This window comes from Hemibagrus wyckioides, linkage group LG12 (genome assembly GCF_019097595.1).
Source record: "Hemibagrus wyckioides isolate EC202008001 linkage group LG12, SWU_Hwy_1.0, whole genome shotgun sequence".
NCBI lineage: Eukaryota > Metazoa > Chordata > Actinopteri > Siluriformes > Bagridae > Hemibagrus > Hemibagrus wyckioides.
In genome coordinates this window covers 11,167,212-11,193,549 of record NC_080721.1, presented here as the reverse complement: position 1 = coordinate 11,193,549, position 26,338 = coordinate 11,167,212, and the positions used below count along the sequence as shown (strand labels likewise).

Below are 26,338 nucleotides of genomic sequence, written 5' to 3'. Positions count from 1 at the left end.
ATCTCCTGGAAGAAAGGAAAGAAGGAAGGAAGACAGACAGACAGACAGACAGACAGACAGACAGAAAGAAAGAAAGAAAGAATGCAGGGAAGAAAGAAAAAGAAAGAAAGAAAGAAAGACAGACAAACAGACAGACAGAAAGAAAGAAAGATAGTAAGATAAAAAGAAAGAAAGAAAGCTTGCTTTTCTCTGAGAGCTGTGTCCATGTCCCACACAGGTGTAATGAAGAGGGACTGGGCAGGATGAGTGTTGTGATGTCACATGACGTGTCTTGACTCGAACCTGCGTCAGACTGAAAAACTGCAAGCTCCTTTAAATGATGTGTAATCCTGGAGGGAGTGGTTACTATGGAAACAGTGAGATGGGTTCGGACACGCGTCCTCGCGCTCCAGACTGATTTACTGTCCTGGGAAATAACACAACGTATTCGATTCTCCTGCTCAAGGCTTGTGCGCAGGTCATTTCCACACCCACTCACTAACCCCGCCCCTCATAACCCCGCCCCCCGTTAGCCAGGCTGATCTGCTGTGTAGTGTAGTGCTACAGCGCTGAGCGGAGAGAGAGAAGAGGAGGAGAGTGTGATGTGAGGAAACCGAGCAGACAGAACACTGTAGAGAGAGAGAGAGAGAGAGAGCGAGAGAGAGAGAGAGAGAGAGAGACGCTGTGGGGGAAACTGAAGCATGCCACTTACATGCCATCAACTGTCTCAAATCTAAAACAAAACAACAAAAACACACACTTTAGCATGCTGGTGGACGTGAGGTTAGTGTTAGTGCGGTGGTTCGGTCGTCTGTACGGAGCGGATGCTGGTGAGCTACGCCCGTTAAACATGCCGCTGTAGGAGTCTGGCAGGGTTGATGACTTCAGGTGTAATAAACTTATGTTATAAAGTAGTTATAAACTAACTAAAAGACTCGAAAGGTAGGGATATGACAAAACAAGATCCGATATCAACATAGTCACATCACATATATAAAATATTATATACATTTTATTAAATAGTAATATATAAAAGTTATTATAATGTCATCATATTGTCCAGGAATGTCTGAGAGCATTAAATATTTGTCTCTCTCACACACACACACACTCACTTAGTGAGCTGGCCTTTGCTCTTGTTGTTGTCCGCTCCGTTGTAGGTGACGGCGGCCAGCTTCCTGCTGCGGTAGTTCTCGTAGTGAACGTTGTTAGTCACATCCTTCAGGTCCTGCATGTGGGTTCTGCAAAGCAACAAATCAGCTGGACGTCAGCTTTACCGGACGGTGATGACCAGAAAAAAAAAAAAAACAACAGGTGAGCATCACAACGTCATCTTTCTACGGATCTACAGACAGAAATCTGAACTCGTCCCAGGTTGTATTTATAGAGACAGATAGAGCAGTGGTGGAAGAGCTCCGGAAACAAATGATGAAGCTGCTCCAGATGTGTGCGGCTGCTCCAGAGGTAACGTACCTGATGAGCATGTTTCGTAAGATCGTGAAGTCACAGTGCTCTCCGTTCTCGACTGAAAAAAAACCCATCACACACACACAAGCATCGCTGGGGTTAAAAAACAAACAAACAAACAAACAAACACTGACAGTGGATAAACAGTTTAATTAAACAAACTAATAAATTCTAGTTGTTTAAAAGAGTGTGTTTTTAAAGTGTGGATTTGAGCGACTACATCTGAGGAAAAAAGAAGGAAAGAAAAAGAAAGAAAGAAAGAAAGAAAGAAAGAAAGAAAGGAGGAAGGAAGAAAGAAGGGAAAAAAAGAAAGAAAGAATATATACAGTATATACAGTTTGTATAAATTTCCCCAAATTTCTAAATAATTTTAAACATTCCCATAAATTCCTGTTAAGTTTCCGACTTGGAATAAGTTCCCATGGAAACTTTCCGGAAATTTCCCACCAACCCTAAATACACTATATTGCCAAAAGTATTCGCTCACCCATCCAAATAATCAGAATCAGGTGTTCCAATCACTTCCATGGCCACAGGTGTATAAAATCAAGCACCTAGGCATGCAGACTGTTTTTACAAACATTTGTGAAAGAATGGGTCGCTCTCAGGAGCTCAGTGAATTCCAGCGTGGAACTGTGATAGGATGCCACCTGTGCAACAAATCCAGTCGTGAAATTTCCTCGCTCCTAAATATTCCACAGTCAACTGTCAGCTGTATTATAAGAACGTGGAAGTGTTTGGGAACGACAGCAACTCAGCCACGAAGTGGTAGGCCACGTAAACTGACGGAGCGGGGTCAGCGGATGCTGAGGCGCATAGTGCGAAGAGGTCGCCAACTTTCTGCAGAGTCCATCGCTACAGACCTCCAAACTTCATGTGGCCTTCAGATTAGCTCAAGAACAGTGCGCAGAGAGCTTCATGGAATGGGTTTCCATGGCCGAGCAGCTGCATCCAAGCCATACATCACCAAGTGCAATGCAAAGCGTCGGATGCAGTGGTGTAAAGCACGCCGCCACTGGACTCTAGAGCAGTGGAGACGCGTTCTCTGGAGTGACGAATCGCGCTTCACCATCTGGCAATCTGATGGACGAGTCTGGGTTTGGCGGTCGCCAGGAGAACGGTACTTGTCTGACTGCATTGTGCCAAGTGTAAAGTTTGGTGGAGGGGGGATTATGGTGTGGGGTTGTTTTTCAGGAGCTGGGCTTGGCCCCTTAGTTCCAGTGAAAGGAACTCTGAATGCTTCAGCATACCAAGACATTTTGGACAATTCCATGCTCCCAACTTTGTGGGAACAGTTTGGAGCTGGCCCCTTCCTCTTCCAACATGACTGTGCACCAGTGCACAAAGCAAGGTCCATAAAGACATGGATGACAGAGTCTGGTGTGGAGGAACTTGACTGGCCTGCACAGAGTCCTGACCTCAACCCGATAGAACACCTTTGGGATGAATTAGAGCGGAGACTGAGAGCCAGGCCTTCTCGTCCAACATCAGTGTGTGACCTCACAAATGCGCTTCTGGAAGAATGGTCAAAAATTCCCATAAACACACTCCTAAACCTTGTGGACAACCTTCCCAGAAGAGTTGAAGCTGTTATAGCTGCAAAGGGTGGACCGACGTCATATTGAACCCTATGGATTAGGAATGGGATGTCACTTAAGTTCATATGCGAGTCAAGGCAGGTGAGCGAATACTTTTGGCAATATAGCGTATATGTAATCACTAAACTATAACAAGTTTGTTGTCGCTAGTGTGAGAGATAACCGGCCAATCACAGAGCAGGAGGTGGGAGTTGACCTGGCTGACCGGTCATGTACGATCACTACACAGTTTATAATCCTGATATCAGGTCTCAGTGAAATGCATGTTATCCTGAATGAAGGGCTGGAGAGGCAGTGGTGTGTTTCACTGCAGTACTCCTCATGTCCAGCAGAGGGCAGAAGGAACCACTCGTGCTACAGAATGCGTAGGATAGCTGACGAGCGGCCAAAACCGCCTCGCCGTTTCCCTGCCCACATGCTGCCTGTCAAAACCATCTCAGTCATTCAAGGCCCATTTTCTCCATACACACACACACACACACGAATGTCTGGTGTGTGACTGCAGAAATGTTAATAGAGACCTGAGGGAGCTATGAAAGCACACACAAGGACTGTAATACTAACAAGCAGCTCCTCAGAGGCCGATCTGTGCGCTGGTGAGTGCTACACTTTAATAACATCGTCAGCTCTGGCTCTCAGCTCAGCTCTGGCTCTCAGCTCAGCTCTGATGGCCATTTCAGCCTCCACATTGATCTTAACTCCGCTGTGGTTAATGGGTCAGTAACGCCGCAGCACAACTCCATGAAAAAACAATGAAATGTTATCCGAATAAACGTTCTCTCTGATCCTGACCCGAACCACAGCACCGCCCGAATCAGACTACAATTCCATCCTTATCCGTCAAGCGAATTATTCAATCAGAGGCATTAGATGTTTTAAAGGTGAGGATTTGACTGTTTGAATGTGGAGGAAGCTCCGCCCCCACAATTTTCAGCTGATAACGAGCACTGTTTTTGCACACGTTAGCGAGCTCTTCGGACGACTGAAGCGTCCACCAGGTGTCAGACCATGGTGTGACTTTATGGAGCGTCTGTCAGCAGGTGAAAGTGTTAGAACACTGGTTCACACAGATATAGATGAGCTTCCTGTGTGTGTGAGGCTCACAGATCTTCTCACATCCTGATGCTGTGGGATCAGTCAGCTTTCACTACCATCTTCCTACACACTCTCTCACACACAATTTTGCCAAGCGGTGTATTTAATCGTTCTCAGCCAGTGATCAAAAATGAAAGTGTGTGTGTGTGTGTGTGTGTGTGTGTAGCAGACTCAGCATCACCTTCAGCCACACCCCAGGGGTACTGCCTCCCTCTGACACGCTTCCCGTTCACCTCGATGATGGTGTTGCTGCCGACGACGGCCAGCGGCAGCCGATCCTGGGTGGAGATCAGGTTACAGCGTGTGTGTGTGTAAATATCTGGTGTACAAACGTCAGAGTGGTGAGAGAAAACACAAACCTTGATCTTCTTCACCAGCTTGTTCTCCTCTTCATCGTCCGTTTCGGGAAACTCGTAGATTTTGATTTTGTGCTCCTGGATTTCTCGCATTATCTGAGCACAGGGACAGGAGACAGATAAATGGTGGCAGAGTGAGATGGTGAAAGACGAGCGTTGTGCATGTTACTCATCCCTCCTCTACACCTGTGTGTGTGTGAACCTCCCCCAGTGTCATTCCAGTTAAACTAAAACTTTTTGTTTAATTGTTAAACTTCTTCTTGTTCCTCTATTTCTTGGTGATCTTGGGGGGTTTTTACATAAAGCAAAAATCCAAGTTAATCCAAGTTGTTATAATAATAATAATAATAATAATAATAATAATAATAGTAATCATCATCATCATCATCATCATCATCATCATCATCATCATCATCATCAAGACAGGAGATAAATCTGTTTTTCTTGAAATCGATCTTCAGTCCTGTAGGTCTGAGCTGTTTGGCGTCTGATCATCGCTGGCCTACACACCCTCGTTCTCTAAACACAATTGCACTTCTTCTATTCCGTCTCTCACATCTGCCTGCATGCGGCTCACACAAACCTGCTTCTTGAACTGCTGGCACTCCTCAGGAGTCAGTGTGTCTGCTTTGGCGATGAGCGGGATGATGTTGACTTTTTCGTGTAACCGCTTCATGAACTCGATGTCCAGCGGCTTCAGTCTGAAACAGGAAATGGAATGTTTTCAGAGAGTGAGACGCAGGGAGACGCGGCGGGTCAGGAGACTGTGAGCGGCCCTGAAACTTGGCCTCGGGACGTCGGGCCTAATTTATCTTCCATATGATTGTTTTTGCAAGAAATTGCAAAAATTGCTAATCCTGTAAATTAAATTAAAGATAAACTTTCCTATACTGAGAAGTTGTATACACCGATCAGCCATAACCTTATGACCACCTGCCTAATATTGAGTTGGTCCCCCTTTTGCTACCAAAACAGCCCTGACCTGTCGAGGCATGGACTCCACTAGATCCCTGAAGGTGTGCTGTGGTGTCTGACACCAAGATGTTAGCAGCAGATCCTAAAGGATACTTTTGATAGATACTGACCACTGCAGACCGGGAACACCCCACAAGACCTGCAGTTTTGGAGATGCTCTGATCCAGTCGTCTAGCCATCACAATTTGGTCCTTCATCAAACTCGCTCAAATCCTTACTCTTGTCCATTTTTCCTGCTTCTAACACATCAACTTTGAGGACAAAATGGTCACTTGCTGGCTAATATATCCCACCCACTAACAGGTGCCATGATGAAGAGATCATCAGTCTTATTCACTTCACTGGTCACACTGGTCATAATGTTATGCCTGATCAGTGCATCTGCTTTTTAAAAAAAAATTAAAGTAAAAAAGATTTAACACTTTCACTGTTCATTTCATGCCCAGCTCTCAGTGCTCTTATATGGAGTTTTGTGGGCGTCACAATATGCAAATGAGCAGGAAGAAAACAAACAGGCCTTTCTAAAACGTTTGTAGGAATTTAAAGACCTGCAGATGTAGACATGTAGATGAAGAAAAGAAAAAAAAATTCAAGCTACTTGAAAGTTAACAAGAGATTCAAAGAGATTCGATTTAAAATAATAGAATCTGAGAAAAGAGCCATGCAAAAATATTTCAGAAAAGTCTACAGGCAATGTTAGGAGTTTCACCGGGTCGCCACATACACACACCTTCATTCCTTTTACACTGATTCACTGTCGTAAAGCACTACTTAATGACTTTATGATTGCACAACCCTGATCTAAACTCTATCTCTTTTCACCCTGAAGCATGGAGAAGAAAAAACCCAGCACAAGAAGCAGCTTAATGCTGAGATTATGAGCGGTCAGAGGAGACCATTAAGAGTCAGAGTACAGAGTACAGCTCCTGGCATTTACTCCTAGACACATGATCAGAGGGAAAATTCTTCCTCAGGATGTAGTAGGATTCCTTTTCTTTTAGAAACACACCCACACACACCCCCACACACTCCTCCAGCTCTCCTCCATGCTGCAGTGGACGGTGCAGATGAAGACATAAGGAAATTGCCCACTGATCATCTGTGGCTTCAGCCAGTTAAAGCCACATGAGTGAATCCTTTCTTTGTTCCAGCCAGGCGTATGTGTGTGTGTGTGTTCAGCTGTGTGTGTCCGACTGAAATACGACACACACACACACTGAGCCAGCGCTGAACACATGCCAAAATAGCACTCGGGTCACACACACAGACAAACAGAGGCCAGAACGACTACACACGGTTTTTCCTTTTCCTCCCTGTTCCTGGACACACACACACACACACACTCTCTCTCTCTCTCACACACACAGAAACTATCGCTTTTCCTGACTTTATAGAGCTCAGTGAAGGAGGAATTATCTTCCTTCCTTTTGGATCCGAAGAAGAAGAAGAAGAAGAAGAAGAAGGAGAAGGAGAAGGAGAAGGAGGAGAAGGAGGAGAAGAAGATGATCACAGGGGTCCAAGCACTTTTCACAAATGACGTCAACGCAGTTCTCACTCCAAGCTCCGCCCACTATCTCTCATGTGTTTACAAATCTCGAGGTTTTAGGTAACGACTGAGATTCAGGATGTGATGTGTAATTTACCATCAATTCTGCATATTATGCAAACTGTCCTACATTTGAATGGGGCGGTTGGGGATGGGTGGCTGTGGGGTAAAATGGTCCATAGGCAAATTTTCATGGGTTTATGGAAATATGGAAATTGGGGAGAAAAATGAAGTTCACCTTCCATAAACATCTGCTCAGGTCCTAGTGAAATCTATTAAAGATGGTGTCTTCACTCCATAAGCTTGTAAACATAAACCTTTGTTGATAGAAGCACACAGCAACAACCAAAACAGTGTGTGTGTGTGTGTGTGTGTGTGTGTAGATAGTGGGCGGAGCTTACAGCAAGAACTGGGTTCTGGGTTGACATTTTGTGAAAAGTGCTTGTTTTTATTCTTATATATATAATGCAGTACTCACCCGTGTCCAGAGGGGGCGATGAAGTACAAGCAGCAATGCACTCTATTGTCAGGCATCTGCCTCCTGTTGACGCGCGACTCTGAGTTGAGGTAATCCTCAAACTTACTATCGATGTGATCGATCACCGGTTGCCAGCTGCAGCAAAATTAAATAAATAAATAAATAAACTTGCATAAAGAGTTAATAGTTAGTAATCTAGCTAATTTACCTACCAGTTACTGTTGTCTACGGCATCTCCGAATCCCGGTGTGTCCACGATGGTGAGCAGCAGCTGCACTCCCCCCTCTTTTACCAGCACCTTGGACTGTTCCACCTGAACACAAACGACATCAGGCATCTTCACTCGGAATAAAAGCACCAGCACAGAACGGGGTCAGAAAGAAAAGTTACACCACACTGTGTTTCACAGTGCCACAGGAAGTCGTTCTGGCTGGGGCGTGACCCGTACGCTAATATTTATGCGCTCGTTCTAACATGGTACTGTTTCTATGGTAACAGCTCGTTCACGGGGGCTTCAGAGGCGGATGATCGACATGATTCAAGTCTGATTTTAAAGAAATTTGAAAAAACAATTGTTTATTTTAACTTAATAAAGACAGACAGAGAAAGTTAGAAAGAGAGAAAAGAGAAATTGAGAGAAGAGAGAAAGACAGAGAGAGAGAGAGAGAGAGAGAGAGATTGACAGAGAGAAGAGAGAAATGGAGATTGAGAGAGATGGAAAGAGAGAGAGAGAGAAAGAGAGAGAGAGAGAGAGAGAGAGAGAAAGATTAACAGAGAAGAGAGAAATGGAAATTGAGAGAGATGGAAAAAGAGAGAGAGAGAGAGATTGACAGAGAGAAGAGAGAAATGGAGATTGAGAGAGATAGAGAGGAGAGAGAGAGAGAAATAGAAAGATTGAAAGAGAGAAGAGAGAAATGGAGAGAGAGAGAGAGTCTGGTTAGGTAATGACTGTTTACTTCTGCTATAACATTAGTAAGAACAGGAACTAACTCTTCTCTCTGATATTAAGTAAAACTATAAACTGTGATGATGATGATGAAGATGATGATGATGTGATGTTCACTGATAAAGTAAAGATTAGAATGGTTTTAAATGGCTGTGCTATAAGTGGACTAAACAGCGGAAGGAAGCAGGCTTTGAGCTGTATGCTGCTGTGTGTAAAGTAAAGTTTGGGGTTTTATACCAGAACGCGTATAAAAATAAAGGGATGAGAACAAAACCATGGCCGTCATCTTCTCCCTATTCCTGTCTGCCACCTCTCACAGTCAGAATGCAGTGGGCGCGAGAGCAGGACCTCGTGATGAGTGAACAGAGCCCGGGTTGTGTGTGTGAGTGGCGGCGGCGAGCGTCAGGGCCTGCAGGGTTGGGTGTCTGCTCTGCGTGTGATTATGGAGCGTCTCTGGGGAGGTCATGCACATTTCCTCACAACCTTCAGGCACAAAGGATTCAGAGCAGCGCCATTTATGACCCAAATACACTTCAACTCTAACTAACTGCAGCAAAAACAAAAAAACACGACACACCTACAGCTCCATTAACAATCTGAGATTTAACAGTGCCTTTAAAGCGACGGTGCAGACTGCAGCCCGAGCTCAACCCTGTCATATTGGCTTTAACGACCCAAAGCATTTCCAGACCGCGTTCGGGTGAAACCTCATCTAAAACAAGAAAAACACTCAGCAGCACGAGAGCAGCCTGTGGTCAGAACCCAAAACCGGATATAAAATGCAATCGGTAATGAGCTCTGTAGCAAAAAAACAGACTGCGTCCTGGGTTAAAGCGGCCGTATGTAAGGTTTACAAAATGCTTTAGACCTGCTGTAACCATGGTATCAAGATCATTAAAAAAAATACGAGGCTTTACAATGGACCTATAGTGTGTTGTGTGTGTTTTTACTGGTTTATTAGCTGCAATGTTAAAGCAGATCTTTTAAACAGCGATTTTGACAGTCTTATGTCTGCACTAGCGTTGTCTCCCGTCACTGTGAGTCTCGGCACTTAACCCTCAGGCAGCTAACAGGTAGCTGACCCTGACGCTAACTCAGTCACGTTTCACTCAAGTTAGCCAACGGTCTGCATTCCACTTCACGTTCTACTGACCCCATCATCCTCCTACAGGTTTTAAATGGTATAGTCTACATTGTTTAGGTGTTTTTAGAGCTTTAATAATCACACACACACACAAACACACACCCCTTGCCATGCATCAGACTGAATAGTTTGTTCGTTCTCTTGTCATTTTTCCTACTTGGGAGTAGTTTTAAGTGCGGTCAGACAAAGGGTCAGAAAATTCTAAGAAATTCTAAGAAAAAGGCTAAGTGCTTTAAAAATCACAAACTGCCGCTTTAATCTCACCTGTTGCATACGGTAACTTTAAAATGATGGATCAATAAGTCTTTCATTAGTTAGAGACAAAGGGTCAGAAAATTCACTTCACAGCTAGCTAAGCGCTTTAAGATCACAAACTGCCGCTTTAACTTTAACTGTGACGTGCTTTTAAAATAATAGGTCAATAAAATCTATCATTAATTAGCTTCATAATAACTCTGATTTACTGACAAAGTACCTAATTTTTTTTTTATAGCTAATATTAATTGCTATTACATTACTTTGTGTAGAAAAGCAGTCTATTCCCATTTTTTGGTGATGTGCATTCTGCTTGCGTTTATCTGTTTTGCAGTACTGTTTCTAATAGGCCCGGGCCATTTGCTAGCTCAGATTGATGTTTTTTTAGTGCAAGACATCAATCTGGGTGCAGTTTACGATCTGGAGCTGTGCCTTCGGGCCGTCTGGAAAATGGACGCCTCTCTGACTGAATGAGGGAGGTTGTAATTCCAAGATAACAATCGGGAGTGTTTTCTACACTGTTCCCCTTCGCTAGGTGTTGTTTTCAGGCTGGCTGTGGTTGTTTCCCAGCACCAACTACAATAAAAAAACAAGCCACCGAGCGGAACAAAAAATAGCAACAGAGATCAGGAGGAGAGAGGGAGAGAGAGCGAGAGAAAGAAAGAGAGAGAGTTTTTATAACAGGCTACTGAATCTATAACGTCATTTGGTGAAAGTATTTAGAGCTGGGCGGGAAGATGAGCACACACACACACACACACACACACTCAGTGGGTTTGGCACTTTGATTGACCAGAGCACATGACCCCGCACTGATCAGAGCTCAGCTTTACGACTCTTCGGGCATTCTTTCTGTGACCTTCAACAAGCACTCAGCATGCAGCGGAGATTAAACTGTGAGGGAGCTCTAAACCTGTCACACGTCTAAACCTCAACTAATCTCACTGTCAAATTTTAATGACTTCCAAAGCAGTGACGAGTCGATTCCTAAAGGCCACAGTGAGCACTTCCTGTGTGGGGCGTGACATCTCATTCTGTCTCTTATGATGATATGAAAAATACCACAATATACACTATACTGCCAAAAGTTTTGGTACATCTGCCTTCACATGCACATGAATGTAATATGGAGTTGTCCCGCCCTTCACAGCTATAACAGCTTCAACTCTTCTGGGAAGGCTTTCCACAAGGTTTATGGGAATTTTTGACCATTTCTCTAGAAGTGCATTTGTGAGGTCAGACACTGATGGTGGATGAGAAGGTCTGGCTTGTAGTCTCCATTCTAATTCATCCCAAAGGTGTTCTATCAGGTTGAGGTCAGGACTCTGTGAAGTTCCTCCACACCAAACTCCCTCATCCACGTCTTTATGGACCTTGCTTTGGTCACTGGTTTGTGGTCATGTTGGAACAGGAAGGGGTCATCCCCAAACTGTTCCCACAAAGCATGAAATTGTCTAAAATGGTATAAAGCTGAAGCATTAAGAGTTCCTTTCACTGGAAGTAAGGGACCAAGCCCAATCCCTGATAAACAACATCTGAATTCAATGATCTGGAGGGGTGTTCCAAAACTTTTGGCAATATAGAGTAGTTCAATAAGCTGTAAAAACTCAGGATACCCTTTCACTGTCCCCTTGTTTAGTTCCTACAAAACTTACTGATTACAGTGGAGATAAAACACTTGTGTACACAGCTTACGTAAAAGCCAGAGCAGTACTACATAGTCGTAGCTATAATGTATCTACCAGCAGCAATCTGCGGGGTCCAAGCACCTCAAAATCAAATGACACGTAAGCAACATCAATGGCCATAATGACGTCATTAGCTCTGTATCTGACTGGACTGACCCTTCTGTAAACGGAGGACTCTGGTGTTGTTTGCGCCGCACTCCCAGGGTTCAGTTTTCACTCAGAGCACTGAAGGAGGTAAAGTCACACACTAAACAGCTCAGTCAGAGCACGTGGCTTTATTTTTGGTAGTGTGAGAACTCAGAGCTCCATCGCTTGGCTTCGGTCCTAACCGACAGCCAGACACACCGCCTGCCTCTGTGACACGCAGCATGTGAAGTTGTAATGAATTCATCATGGTGAAGGTGTGAAGCAGGCTGCTGTTCGCTGATGCTGGGCTTCAACACTTTCTTCTGTCCTCTGAAAAAATCAGCCTGTACGATACGAGAGGCTCGAGCTGCTCTGCGGTTTATCGGCGGCAGAATCAGAAATGTGTTGTTTTGGCGCCGGAGTTCCTGCGATGACCGGGGCGAGGTCGTATCCTCACCATGAAAACAAGATGTCTGCATGAATGTGATTAAAAACATCATCACAGAGGAGCTGATTAAAAAAGAAAAAGAAAAGAAAAAACAAATATCAATGCTGCATTTATAAATCAGAGATCTGTGGGAGATGATGTTGGAGCGTCTCTATCTATCCATCCATCCATCCATCCAATCAGATACTGTACAAGTTGCTGGTTGCTGTTGTGTGTAGAGAGCCGATCTAAACATGACTGAAATGTTCCATTACATGATGGTTAGACTAATGAACCAGTTCTTTATACAGCAGACAAAAAAACACACACACTTCCTACTGAGCCTCACTTAGTAGCTGTCTGAAGAGAAGCTGCCACACCCCTGTGCAGGTAAACACCTCGAAGGGTAAAAAAAAAAAAAAAGTCTGGCAACAAAGCAGGGTAACAAATTGGGGTGGATAATACAGATCCGTCCTGGGTATTTAAAGGATTAGAGGAGATCTGTGTGTGTGTGTGTGTGTGTATGGAGTCACACATAACAATCAGGAAAAAGAAAGGGGTGTGTGTGTGTGTGTGACAGAGACTCCATCAGCACAACAAAACAAAACAAAAAAACATTCAGCTAAATGATGTTACACAAGAGCTGTGTCTCAAATCCATTGTGTAGCACAAACAGTGTATTTCCACTGACTAGAAACAAGAAGAAGAAGAAGAGCACTTCAAGAACCTGGATTGTTCAAATGAACTTGAGTGGGAGGGTTCAAGTGTAGAGAGTTGGACAAGAGGGGCGGGGCTACCGGGTGCCGACGTTGATTAAAGTGAAAACGTATTGGAGATGGCCGACGACACTCTGGTGGACGAGACGTTTTGCAGAAGTCTTTTAAATTAGTGTATTCTGCCGGGGTGGTGGTCAGTCAAGTGGTTAAGGCTCTGGGTCATTGAACGGAAGATCAGGTTTCGAGCCTCAGCACTGCCAAGCTGCCACTGTTCGGCCCTTGAGCAAGGCCCCCAACCCATCCTGTTCCAGGGCGCTGCATCATGGCTGACCCTGTGCTCTGACCCCAACCCCCAAGGATGGAATATGTGAAGAAAGAATTTCACTGTGCAGTAATGTATATGTGACAAATAAAGATAACTTAAAGCTGCTGTAGCGATGTCAAATTTAATGCCATCATTTGCCATGGAGTGGGAAAGGTCTTATACTTCCCTTCTGGTTAGTCAAAAAAGCTTTAGTGCTCCATTTGAGACTACACGACACAGTACAGGCGCTTGCACATCGCTGTGGTATGAAAGAACTTCAGGATGTTGCGTTATGGAAAAATAATCGAGTTCCAGGATTAGCCGAGATCCAGTAGAGTCCTGGGATGGACAAGGACAAGACAAGATCGAACCCTGATGAAGTCGAGATCAAGATAACCGGCGGGATCTTGTCCAGGCCGAGTCTTTATTTCAGCTTAGGCTTTTGTTTGCACGCTGCACTGGTGATCAGACTACACCAGAAGAATGGGACAATCCTAATTAACAGAGAAAAGGTCTTGAGACAGGACTTTGGTCCTACATAGTGGTAACAGTACTCCATCACATCTGGTCACTTTATCTATAACACGATGCACCTAAGAGATTATTCTTGACATAAACCACACCGTATCAACATTTCAGCTTCACTCAAATTAAAAGCTAGGAGGCTTTCGGGAAACGATCCCATTTCCCTGTTCACTGGAAAATGTTAAAAAACACAAAACACTCCTGGTGATTCAGCTACATTTAAAGCGGGTCGTAATTCTATAAATCCGGTATTGTGCAGAGACGTGTTATTGTTCTCAGACTAAATGCTGAGAGGAATTTCTTCTAACCGCATCTAGGACATTAAACTGTGAACTGGAGACAGGACGAGACTTTCCCCAGACTGACTGGGGTGAAATATGACTGTGTGTGTGTGTGTGGCTTCATCACAGAAGTGTGGAGGAAGAGTGCGTGTGGAGACATGCAGCACGTCAGATTGTGCTATTAGTAAACTATGTTGGGAAACCTGAAGAACCATTCCTTGTTGGTGCCCGAGTGCCGTCTTTCCGTCTGAGAGCGTTTCAGAGGAGAGTCAACAGGAGGAGGAGGAGGAGGAGAACAATCATGCTGAAAATATTTACCATGTGACATCTAAAAAGCATGACAAACCGCAAGGCTGGCACCGTTAGTGGAGTTTCCTCCCAGCACTTCCTCTGTGTGCACCTGAAACGCTGCACAGGCCTGAGGGGAGACACACCGCTGTACATACATGTGAGGCATGAAAGTCTCCGACGCTCAGAGGGTGTGCTGAAAATAATCAGATGAAGCGGAGTGACGGCTAGCGCACACAGCTGATTCGTTTCTGATGACGTGTTCAAGAATTAAAGAACGAGACCATGGAACTTTTATCCTTTTATGGCTACGTTGCACCTGCTGCTTCATAATGCCACCGCAAAAGAACTGAAATTCAACCCCGGCTGCGCACTCAGACTGGAGTGTGTGTGTGTGTGTGTGTGTGTGTATACAAGCCCATAAAACCGCCTACCTGGCCGTCTTACAGCCTGAAATTCATGCCCAATGACATAATAACAATAATCACACTCGATTCGTCTTTCATCACTGTGCGAGAGAAACACAGAACAAAGTCTTTTGAAATGATAATGATACAGAATGCGTACGTGTGTGTGTGTGTGTGTCTGTATGTGTGTGAGCTCAGGAAGCAGTGGTTTTGAGGCTCGGTACTCATCTGGCCTTAGGCCACAAGCAGGCACAAGTAGTTTAGTCTGCTACAGCAAAGTAAAATTAAAGTCCTGTCCAGCGTTGCGTGAGTGATGAGATAAATGCCACGCCCCCAAAGTGTTTTAAATCTCTTACGCCATGGCAAATTCGCCAACAGTCATAACTCTTATTACTCACAGAACGACGCTGTAAATGTTTTATCCGTTTATATTTACACGTACTGCTGTGGAAGGCATGTGAAATGCACATGACAGCAGCTATAACAGATCATTATTCCTCTCTCTGAGTTCCCTGCACCATGAAGCCATTCTCTGTGGTGGGGAAATTTTTTTTTTAAAAATTCACACTGGAGACTCCTTCCAAGCTAAACATCTCGGAGAAAACAGCAACCCCTTTCCATGCCGCGTCTGCTACAGAAATGATAGCGGATTAGCAGGAGCGCTAGGATTTACAGCTGGAGCTCGTGTCAGACACGCTGCTGCAGAGAATCCATCAACACCCTCCTGACCCATCTGACGGGATGGGATAGAAGAGCTAGAATTTTTCCAGTCGCTCGCTCAAAATAACAACATCTCACAGCTCAGAAAGCTGAAGACAAGATTTCTGCAACATTTCCCTATGATGAATATTAATGTACAAGAGGCATTTTAATAAGCAGCACACTCTGTACTGTACATACTGTACATCTCTCTCTGCTGAGCACATACTGACAGAGTAAGAGATTCAAAATGGAGGTTATATAAGAATATGAGAGAGAGAGAGACAATGAGAATGAGAAAGAGACAGACAAATGGTGGGACAGAGACAGTGGCAGACAGACGGCTGAGGATGTGAGAAAGGGGGGGGGATGAGAAAGATAGACAGACAGACAGAGACAGAGGGAGGGAGGGAAAGAGAGAAAAAGAGAGAGAGACAGACAGAGAGAAAGAGACAGACGGGGGAGAGATAGACAGACAGACAGAAACAGAGGGAGGGAGAGAGAGAGAGCGAGAGAGGGAGAGAGAGAAGGACAGACAGACAGAAACAGAAGGAGGGAGGGGGAGAGAGAGAGAGAGAGAGAGAGGGAGAGAGACAGACAGAGGAAGGGTGTGAGCGAGAAAGAGACAAACAGAGACAGATGGAGGGGAGGGAGAGAGAGACAAACAGGGAGAGAGGGAGGGTGTGAGAGAGAGAGACAGACAGGGAGAGAGACAGACAGAGACAGAGGGAGGGTGTGAGAGAGAGGGAGACAGGGAGAGAGACAGACAGAGACAGAGGGAGGATGAGAGAGAGGGAGACAGGGAGAGAGGGAGACAGAGACAGAGGGAGGATGTGAGAGAGAGGGAGACAGGGAGAGAGACAGACAGAGACAGAGGGAGGATGTGAGAGAGAGGGAGACAGGGAGAGAGACAGACAGAGACAGAGGGAGGATGTGAGAGAGAGGGAGACAGGGAGAGAGACAGACAGAGACAGAGGGAGGATGTGAGAGAGAGGGAGACAGGGAGAGAGACAGAGGAATGTCTCTCTCTCTGATATCAGCTAGTTTGCAGTCGGGAACTGTTGCTTAGCAACCCTTTCATTAGCTAATGTCTTCATAACAGAAGTATTTACTTGGTGTTGCCGACAGATAATCAGCGCTCATACCAAACATAGCAGCATTTCCTCCGGCGTGATATCGTACACACGCTCGCTCCGGTCAGATCTCTGCAGCTTCTCTCAGCATTCAGTCCCGTTCTTATCGCTTCCTACGACTCGAGCTCAGAGCAATCATCCTGAGGATTAATAAACACCACCGGGTTCAGCTGAAGTCGTCTCACTGAAGTGAGCCTCGCTGTCGTCTTCTTCAGATCGGGATGATTCAGTACGCTGTAACCCGCCGCTAACCTAACACACAACAACAACACAACTAAAACCTGTACACACTCGCCTGACCAGTGTCTGTATCACCAGCACAGAGCCTTATTACTAGAGTCTAGCATTATTTAGAAACGTCTCTCTTCCTCCATTCATCTCACGCTCTGGTAAAAGGGGTGGGGCTTTCCGATTCCTTTACAGCTAGCGTGTAAAACCGTTTTTCTGTTCTTCATCCATCCGGGTTTAATGGAGCGGTCTTCTGGTGCTGAGATGCTGATCCCGGATGTAAAGGGCGGAGATCTGATATACAGAAACCTTCCTCTGACCTCTCTTGTGAACCGCTGGATATCCGGATGAATGATGTGAATGTTATGCAGAGTTTTGGTTCATGATTTTATGCATTGCGCTGCTGTTATGTGAATGGCCGACTGGATCATGATGCATCAATGAGCGAGAGTGAGTGAGATTAGGGAGCGTTTCAGCTACAAATATTTCTCGATTGATAATAAAAAGCAACCCATGAGAGACTGCAACTGCAAGAGATACGAGGGAGTGGCCACATAAGTGCCACGAAAACCAGGAAGCATCGACGCTAACTATGTTCTCTTACTGGGAATGTGGGAAAGTCTCTCAACTGGAAAAAAAGAATGCTGGACGAACCTCTCTTGACCGACTTTGTCTAGAAACGTTAGTAGCTCGTACTCGTTGTTTCGTCTCTCAAAGGATTACTGACGTTAACCTTTTCGTTGTTCTATATACAGCTCGTTTGAGTCTGATCCTGCTTGAAGAGCCATTTCTATGACGTATATAAAACTGAATATGGGTTTTTTTACCCTGGTGACAATATGCGGCGGGTCAGAATCCTTAGCAGTGTCCAAACCCATGTACACTACCAAGAGAGCTGACTGAGACGGAGCCGCTTAGCCGAGGTTCACTTCACGACACGGTGTTGCATTCGTACATCCAGTGAGGAAAAAGCAAATAAATAAAATCCAACAAATTCCGACTAACCTGAAGCTGGAATATCTATAATGTAGCTTCAGTATCACAGCACCCCACCCCCCCGAGATATCGATTCCATAGTGAAGCCTAGGGTTTCGAGGTCTGGACAGTGAGAAGGCTATGGAGGTGTGTGTGTGTGTTGGAGTGTGTATGATCTGCAGGTTGTGTGTTGAGATGCCAGTTTGCTGCAGTGCGTCTCTGCTGGAAGCGAATGCGTAAAGCAGGCTGTGTGGAGGCGGTGAAGTGTGGGAGAGAGGCGCGCTTTTGGGAATGGCATTCGCTAACCACCCACACTGCGGCCTGGCACCGACACACACTCCACAACGGCAAGCTATTTCAGGCTTCTGTGACTCTGCGTGTGTGTGTGTGTGTGTGTGTGTGGTTGCTTTCGTAGAGCAGTAATTATGTTGTTACAGGATTGGCACCTCTGTGATTGAAAAGGTGGGCGAGCGAGAGGACGAGCTACAAGATGTGAGCATCACTCTTCAGATATTTCTAAATATTTCTATTTCTTTTCCTTCCGTATGATTTGGGGGTAGAATTTGGGGGCTTTCCTGGTCTTTGTGAAGTCATTCCTGTAATCACACCCATGCTGATTGGAACGGTTAATCCTGGCGGGTCGGGTGACGACATGATGTGGAAACGACTTAAGGTTTTATTACTTAGGGGGGGGCTGCTGTGTGTGTGTGTGTGACTTTATAACATATCAGAAGCTCTGTGACGGTTTAACCAAACAAAAAGGGATGGGTGTTTTTTTTTCTTTTTTCTTTTTTTTTTAAGTTTTTAGGTAAATTTGTTTCCTTATAAATATCCTGATGAAAAGTTACACGAATGAACATGATGTAAAAAATTTATCATCAGAACATGATGCCTTCTTGAAACAACATTTACACTGAGGGAGTTTCCCTTAGAAAAAAAATCCTAGTTCAGAGAGCTTGCCAGATTTCCTGTACTTAAATCTCTGTGACAGAGAGAGAGAGAGAGAGAGAGAGATAAAGTGGGAGAGAAAGAGAGACAGAGAGAGAGGGGAGAGAGAGAGAGTGTAAGAGAGAGAGAGAGACAGAGGGAGAAAGAGGGGGAGAGAAAGAGAGTAAAAGAGAGAGAGATAAAGTGGGAGAGAGAGAGACAGAGAGAGAGACAGAAAGAGAGAGACAGAACGACAGAAAGAGAGAAAGATCAGCTGCTCTACAGCAGTGTTGACAGCTGGATTTGTGATGGATTTGGATATGAAACCTCATACTTTTATTCAGGCTGTACACACACACACACACACACACACACACCCACCCCCACACAGACTGGAGTGTGTGTTGAATGCAAAAACAAAAGGAGGACTGCTTGGAAAAAACATGTCTAGAATATTTCTAGGAAGTGTATTGTGGTGCTTGGCCCCCTACAACTCGCTCTTCCTGTAGCTCTGAGATCTCCATCCAGGATTCCTGACCCTCACTTACACAAACACAGCACATAAATGTACGCAGGAAAAAAGAGGAGGTGTTCTGAGACTAGGGGGTGTGTCCTGTCCACTCTGATAATCTGATGTTACTGGAGCAACATGACGTTTAGGTGTACAGTGACCGGTGGAGACTGGACACAGGCCTGTGATTTTCATTCAGTGGATTGCTTGTGTGGATGCTATTTCCTCTAGCTAGGCAGTTTGACATGAATCAGCGATCTCAAACAGGAAATAACTGTGGGTAGGAAGTGTGTGTGTGAGTAGGGGAAGTGAAGCCACTTCAGATGATTGTTGGAGATGATGGTTTGTGTTTAAAGGTCGTGTAGGACTGAGAATGTCTCGCATCAATCGCAGCGGCGCCGAAATCTCGCCTCTACGAGTCACGCCTATGGCTAATACGCTTAAGTTTATATCCCAGATCTGACCTGTGTACGGGACACGCCCCTTACCTGCACGGTCTTCTTGATTCTGTGAGAAGGTCCAGGATACTCTGCTGAGTAGAGATCTGTGAGGAACAGTGAGTTGATGAGCGTCGACTTCCCCAGCCCTGATTCTCCTGTAAGATAGAGACAGAGACAAACGCATCAGCTCGTCCTCACGCCTGAAGGTCATACAGCTGGACAACATTAAAAAACACAACGGGAGCTAAACATTTCCAGAAAATCAGGAGTGTGAACATCACACCACATGAGAGTTGGAGGGAAGTGTGCAGTAATGATAGTCATTAAATAAACACAAGACGATATTGTTGTAAAACTTTAAACACACACCATGGACATCATTTCACTTAACTGTCTGACCTCTGAACTTTATAAATCCATATACTCTCCTCCTCTAACTCTGTGTCTCTCTCAGTGTCTGACAATCTCTCTCTCACAGTGTCTCTCTCTCTCACAGTGTCTCTCTCTCTCACAGTGTCTCTCTCTCTCTCTCTCTCTCTCACACACACACACACACAGTATCTCACTCTCTGTGTCTCACTCTCTCTCTGTCTCTCTCTCTGTCTCTCTCTCTCACTCACACAGTCTCTCTCTCTCCCTCTCTGTCTCTCGCTCTCTGTGAGAAACTGGAACGAGCAAACTCCTCTGTCAGGAGCACATTCCTGAGCTGGGAAACTGTTCAGAAGTGCTTACAGAGACCCATGAAAATAACACACACTTTCTGACCAATCAGATTCGAGAAGTCAACCTCTCTGTGGTATAAAGACAATTAATCCACACCTCCTGACCGGTCAGTATGGAGTATTTAGCAGCACTGTAGTAGATGATACTCTACTGTAGTATGGTCACTTGTAGTAGAAATAAATCAGACTGAAATTTCTGATCTGAAGAAGGTGAAACTGTGGATCCTGCTTCTTCACCCTCACACTTTAATGTTCCTCAGCAACCTTCTGCACAATACGGTGTGTATCCAGCAGCAGCAGTGTGTGTATGTGTGTATGTGTGTGTCGTTTAAAGCTGGATCTGACTGAAACAAAGCAGGCAGTGTGAGGAGAGCAGGCACACGCTGGCACAGAGCAAAGCTTCCTCTCCTGACCTTTACCAAGGGCCTGACTGCTGCCAGCCGCTGACAACTGCCCCGAGACCCGGCCTGAGAGGGGACTGTACACAGAGAGCACTCACTCTCTCTCCCTTCATAAATATTATTCAGCCAGAGCAACAGTGTGCTCACACACACTCATACAGACTCAGAAACACACACACACACACTCTCTCATTCTCTCTCTCGCTTTCTATCTCTCATACACACGCTCTCTCTCTCACGCACACACACACAACTCTTACACAGACTCAGAAACTCTCTCTCTGTCTCTCTAACATACACACACACATGCACACTCTCTCTCTCTCTCACACAGACTCAGAAACCCGTCTTCTCTCTCTCTCTCACACACACACGCACACACTCTCCATCTTCAGAAATTGGTTCAGTCTCCAGGGATTTAAATGTCGCACATCTTTTCAAGTTCTCAGCGAATAGTGGCCTGCTGTCTGTGAAAAACATCTTAAAAATGCCACACTGCATTAGAGACACAGAGACACACAACACCACACTTATTCAGACTGATCAGAGAGCCAGGAGCTGAAGAGGCAGCAACACTGACTGCAGGAGCGTCACACAAAATGATACCATTACAGTTTAATATACACACACATATATTTAGAGGGTGTTGAGAGAGAGAGAGAGAGAGAGAGACAGACAGAGACAGAGAGAGAGAGAATGTCACGACCTAAAATGGACTGTGAGTAAAGCTTAAGACGAGAAAAGATGAGAAACGACATTAGCAGATGTCCGAACACGCCTGCGGTGGTGCTGGTAACTCGCAGCATCACTGACGTACTGGACAGCTTTATGTCATTGCTTATGTCCACTCCGGTGTATGTGCCAAGCTGCCTGATGACACGTTCGTTGCCCTAAAAGGCAAAACCACCCTGTGGTACTGTGTGTCTAACAAATACAGTCACCATGTGGGTTTCCTTTATATTTAAATGAAAAAGCACAAACCTAACACACCCAGAGTAAACAAAAAACCTAGAGGCCATAAAAATCACAAATACAAAATATACCACGTACACCAATCAGGCATAACATTATGACCACCTGCCTAAATATTGTGTTGGTCCCCCTTTTGCTGCCAGGACAGCCCTGACCCGTCCTGCACTGTGTATTCTGACGCCTTTCTATCAGAACCAGCATTAACTTCTTTAGCAATTTGAGCAACAGTAGCTCGTCTGTTGGATCGGATCACACGGGTCAGCCTTCTCTCCCCACCTGCATCAATGAGCCTTGACCGCCCATGACCCTGTCACCGGTTCACCACTGTTCCTTCCTTGGACCACTTTTGATAGATACTAAGAGATGAAAAATTTATTTTAAATTTAGCCCCAATGCACAAAGCCAGAGGAGAGAGATGAATGAATGAAAGAACGAACGAACGAACGAACGAACGAACGAAAAGCTGGTCACATGTATGCATTGCAGGTGCATTCTCTAATTCAGAAATTTGGCTAGAAATGATTTTGGTTAGAAAAAAAAAAAAGACTTCTTTCCAGAAACTTTTGAGATTTTAGATGTTAAATTTTTGTTGGGTAATTAATGAGTAAACAGGAAGTACTGCATGGCACAGCTGTCAACTCAGCAGTTTATCCATGCAAATGCTCTCGGTACGAGTTTCCCTGTAGCTGCTGAACACAGACTCTTCGCTGCGTCTTGAAGTCTGATATTATGCTTCAGTAAGCAGCACACGCTCACGATCTGCCATGGAAAGAAACTATGAAATGAGGCACATGAGCAGAAGGACCTAGCTGACCGTGTTGTTTAGGTCGACTTCAACTGTCCTGATGAAACTGCACCTAATACGCCGCCGAGTTAGCTGGTCGGCTGGAATGAAGCGCGATAGCTATCTGATGTCTTATGTAAAAGGATTTCGGGCAGATGAGCGTGATATCGGATGGGTTTAAGCGGAAGGCTGAGAGGATTCAGGGCGCTGGCAGATCGGGAGCGTCCAGCTCACTTCCTTTAAAGGAAATATCCCACAGCTGTGTAAATGCTGCTGAGGGAAATACTCCCCATAGCATGACAGAGATGGAGGGGGCAGGAAGTAGGAAAAGTGCAGAGAGACAGAGACAGAGAGAGAGATACACTGCAGAGCCTAGTTTTTCATTCCCTATATGCAGATCTATACTATGCCTGACCCAAAAATCGCCCGTACAATACGCATGCGGTTATAAAAAATAATCAAGCAGGAAGGTGTAACTGAATCATTTCCTGCAACGGCATATCCTGAAGTGCTTTATTCCTCTTGAATAAACACTATCGCTCTTGAATTCATGAGGGTGACGTAACTTTTATCAGTTTATAGCTATACTAAATATCATGGAGCGTAATGTTGTCGTCATTCTCTCAACACCTTCTCTGTTTTTCACCTCTGTCATAAAACAATACATCTTCACCCTCTGCATCGCGGTGAATGAGCTGTTGCTATAGAAACGCTAACATTATTACAACAAGCGCGTTAACGTAAGCTGCTGTTCTAGAGAAGTAATCAACACCTTCTAAAGCACCAACCATTAGAGACTATTTAAATGAATTATAACTTTTATACAGTAGTTATTATTCTAATACAGTTTGGCAGTCAGGTCTGTCCTTCACTCTGTAGCGATGGAGGGAAACTGCACCGCTGTAGTCAGAGCCAACACAAATAAAGCTGCTGCTAATCCTTCATGTAGCATGTTGTGCTGAAACCCATCTACACAACATCAAGGTCATCTCACACACGCAGGCAAGCCAGCTAATCAACAGCAAATATTGACTTTTTCCACCAACTAAATGTCTCTACTCTTCCCTTTACCTGCTAGTCAACACACATGAACACAATGAGGTATCACAGTGCAACATATCACCCTCGTATGACACATGCTAACACGACAGCCATGAGCCCAGAGCCATGGAGGCAAAAATCGGTTAAGCTCTAACTGTCAGAGTTTTACTGTCAGAGAGAGGCAAGGGCCTGAGGGTGAGCTGGATCAGGCTAAGAATGGATAAAGAGGTGTGGCCTCATCAATGCATATGTATTCATCAGTGCTAATAAAGGAGGTGTGGCCTCTGTATACATCAGTGCTAACAAAGGAGGTGTGGCCTCTGTATCTGTCATTCCTGAAAAAGGAGGTGTGGCCTCTGTATCCTCAGTCCTGATGAATTAGGTTTGGTCTGTGTCTGAAAGCTGCACTAAAGGAGGTGTGGCCTCTTTATCCATCAGTGCTAATAAAGGAGGTGTGGCCTCTGTATACATCAGTGCTAATAAAGGAGGTGTGGCCTCTGTATCTGTCATTCCTGATGAAGGTGTTGCCTCTGTATCTGCCATTCCTGATGAAGAAGGTGTGACCTCTGTATCCATCAGTGCTAATAAAGGAGGTGTGGCCTCTGTATCTGCCATTCCTGATGAAGGTGTGGCCTCTGTATCTGTCATTCCTAAAGAAGAAAGTGTAGCCTCTGTATCTATCAATCATTCCTGATGAAGAAGGTGTGGCCTCTGTATGTCATTCCTGATGAAGGTGTGGCCTCTGTATCTATCATTCCTGATGAAGAAGGTGTGGCCTCTGTATCCATCAGTGCTAATAAAGGAGGAGGCGTGGCCTCTGTATCCATCAGTGCTAATAAAGGAAATATGGCCTCTGTATCTGTCATTCCTGATGAAGGAGGTGTGGCCTCTGTATCTGTCATTCCTGATGAAGGAGGTGTGGCCTCTGTATCTGTCATTCCTAAAGAAGAAGGTATAGCCTCTGTATCTGTCATTCCTAAAGAAGGAGGTGTGGCCTCTGTATCTGTCATTCCTGATGAAGGAGGTCTGGCCTCTGTATCTGTCATTCCTAAAGAAGAAGGTCTGGTCTCTGTATCTGTCATTACTGATGAAGGAGGTGTGGCCTCTGTATCTGTCATTCCTAAAGAAGAAGGTGTTGCCTCTGTATCTGTCATTCCTGATGAAGGAGGCGTGGCCTCTGTATCTGTCATTCCTGATGAAGGAGGCGTGGCCTCTGTATCTGTCATTCCTAAAGAAGAAGGTGTTGCCTCTGTATCTGTCATTCCTGATGAAGAAGGTGTTGCCTCTGTATCTGTCATTCCTGATGAAGGAGGCGTGGCCTCTGTATCTGTCATTCCTAAAGAAGAAGGTGTTGCCTCTGTATCTGTCATTCCTGATGAAGGAGGCGTGGCCTCTGTATCCGCAGTCCTGATGAATTAGGTTTGGTCTGTGTCTGAAATTTGCACTAAAGGAGGCGTGGCCTCTTTATCCATGAGTCACAGTAAACAGGGTGTGGCTTCGAGTAGTTAAAACTTTTTCTAATTAAATTAATTTTCTTAAATGCTAGCACAAGACTAAAATTCACTGTGACCATCAAATCATTTAAGATGAACTGTCCAGTAGGTGAAAGATTACCCCACAACTCCACATGGACAGACATCTGTTTTACTTCCTGCAGAGAAAACCCCAGGACAGCATGTGACCTCTCCTCTCTCTGCACTGAAGTATAAACCCCTGAAAGTCAAATCGCTCTCGATCCCATCAGTCATCGGTACGAGAGCCGGAGGGTTGAGGGGTGACAAGGGGAGCGGCGCTGTTGTTATATAAAGGCACTAGAAGTGAGTGCAGCTGGAGGTTTGAGCACGAGCTTTCAGCTGGTGCTGCTCTGTCGCTGGCCGCGAGTGGATGAATGGAATTACAGGAAACTACCCACCCACGAGCAACTATACAGCACGCACTCACACACACACATTCCAGTGGGGGGTGGGGGGTGGTCTGGTTCACATTTGTTTTAAGAACACATTCTCTGAGCCCCTGTCTCTGTGAAATCCATCACTCATGCGAGTTGCTGAGCGCTCCAGCATCGAGTTCCTGTATGAAACAGAGCCATGTCTGAAACACACACACACACAGAGTCTGCCTCTCTCCGTTCTATCGGCCCTGAGCTAGCCTTGAGTGACACTTAAAGTAGCGCTGAGCTGAAAGGAGTTTTCATCATTCTGACCAAAACAAAAAAAACCCCATCAGAGGTCAGTGTGGATTAGGATTTAAAGGAGAACTTTCTGAAGTCACACTTTTAAAAAATGCAAACGATGCAGCGTGTGGAACAACACTACACTACCCAATCTTTAAATCGGAGAAGAGAAAAAAACAAAAACAAAAAGTGTTTTGTCTAGTGCCTCACCACTGGAATTTGAATATTAAAAGTGTGTATCCTAACAGGAGCTGGATTGGAGCGACACACCCCTCGTCTCATGACTCTTCATGACCGGCATGAAGCTTATAATAGTCTCGACGTTGTTATACTAATTAAGCTGTTTGGGTAATAAGTGCTCTCAGTGCGGTCATGCTCACACCCAGCGCTGCCTCACACACTACTACAGGTATACTGGAGGAATGCCTTTCATCGTACCTGTAACTCATTCCTCTTCAGGATATTGGTGAATCTGGAGTTTTGATCCAGGGCAGGAGGTTTGAATCCTGGGCATAAGATGGGAATTTTGAGCAGGAGGTGGGAATCCTGAGTAATAGGTGGTTATCCTGGGCAAGAGATGGGAATCCTGAGTAAGAGGTGGTTATCCTGGGCAAGAGGTGGGAATTCTGGGCAGGAGGTGGGAACCCTGGGCAGGAGGTGGGAATCCTGGCCAAAATTTTGGAATCTACCATAGATCAGACAACAAGCCATTGCAGCAGGGCACCATTTGT

At 45.1% G+C, this 26,338-nt stretch overlaps 1 protein-coding gene across 2 annotated transcripts in view; it reads right to left on the bottom strand.

Annotated features, from left to right (window-relative positions):
• Positions 1-26,338, bottom strand: part of septin7a (septin 7a) — a 31,496-nt gene that overhangs the window by 3,800 nt on the left and 1,358 nt on the right. The window contains exons 3-11 of one of the 2 annotated variants that reach the window (XM_058404678.1): positions 19,563-19,669; positions 7,707-7,807; positions 7,495-7,629; positions 5,079-5,196; positions 4,499-4,591; positions 4,321-4,417; positions 1,453-1,504; positions 1,095-1,220; positions 692-712 (exon numbers count right to left, since the gene is read on the bottom strand). In XM_058404678.1, the coding sequence (XP_058260661.1) occupies positions 692-712; positions 1,095-1,220; positions 1,453-1,504; positions 4,321-4,417; positions 4,499-4,591; positions 5,079-5,196; positions 7,495-7,629; positions 7,707-7,807; positions 19,563-19,669 (850 nt within the window). The remainder of the gene's footprint in view (positions 1-691; positions 713-1,094; positions 1,221-1,452; positions 1,505-4,320; positions 4,418-4,498; positions 4,592-5,078; positions 5,197-7,494; positions 7,630-7,706; positions 7,808-19,562; positions 19,670-26,338) is intronic. The other variant, XM_058404679.1, reaches the window with a different exon arrangement.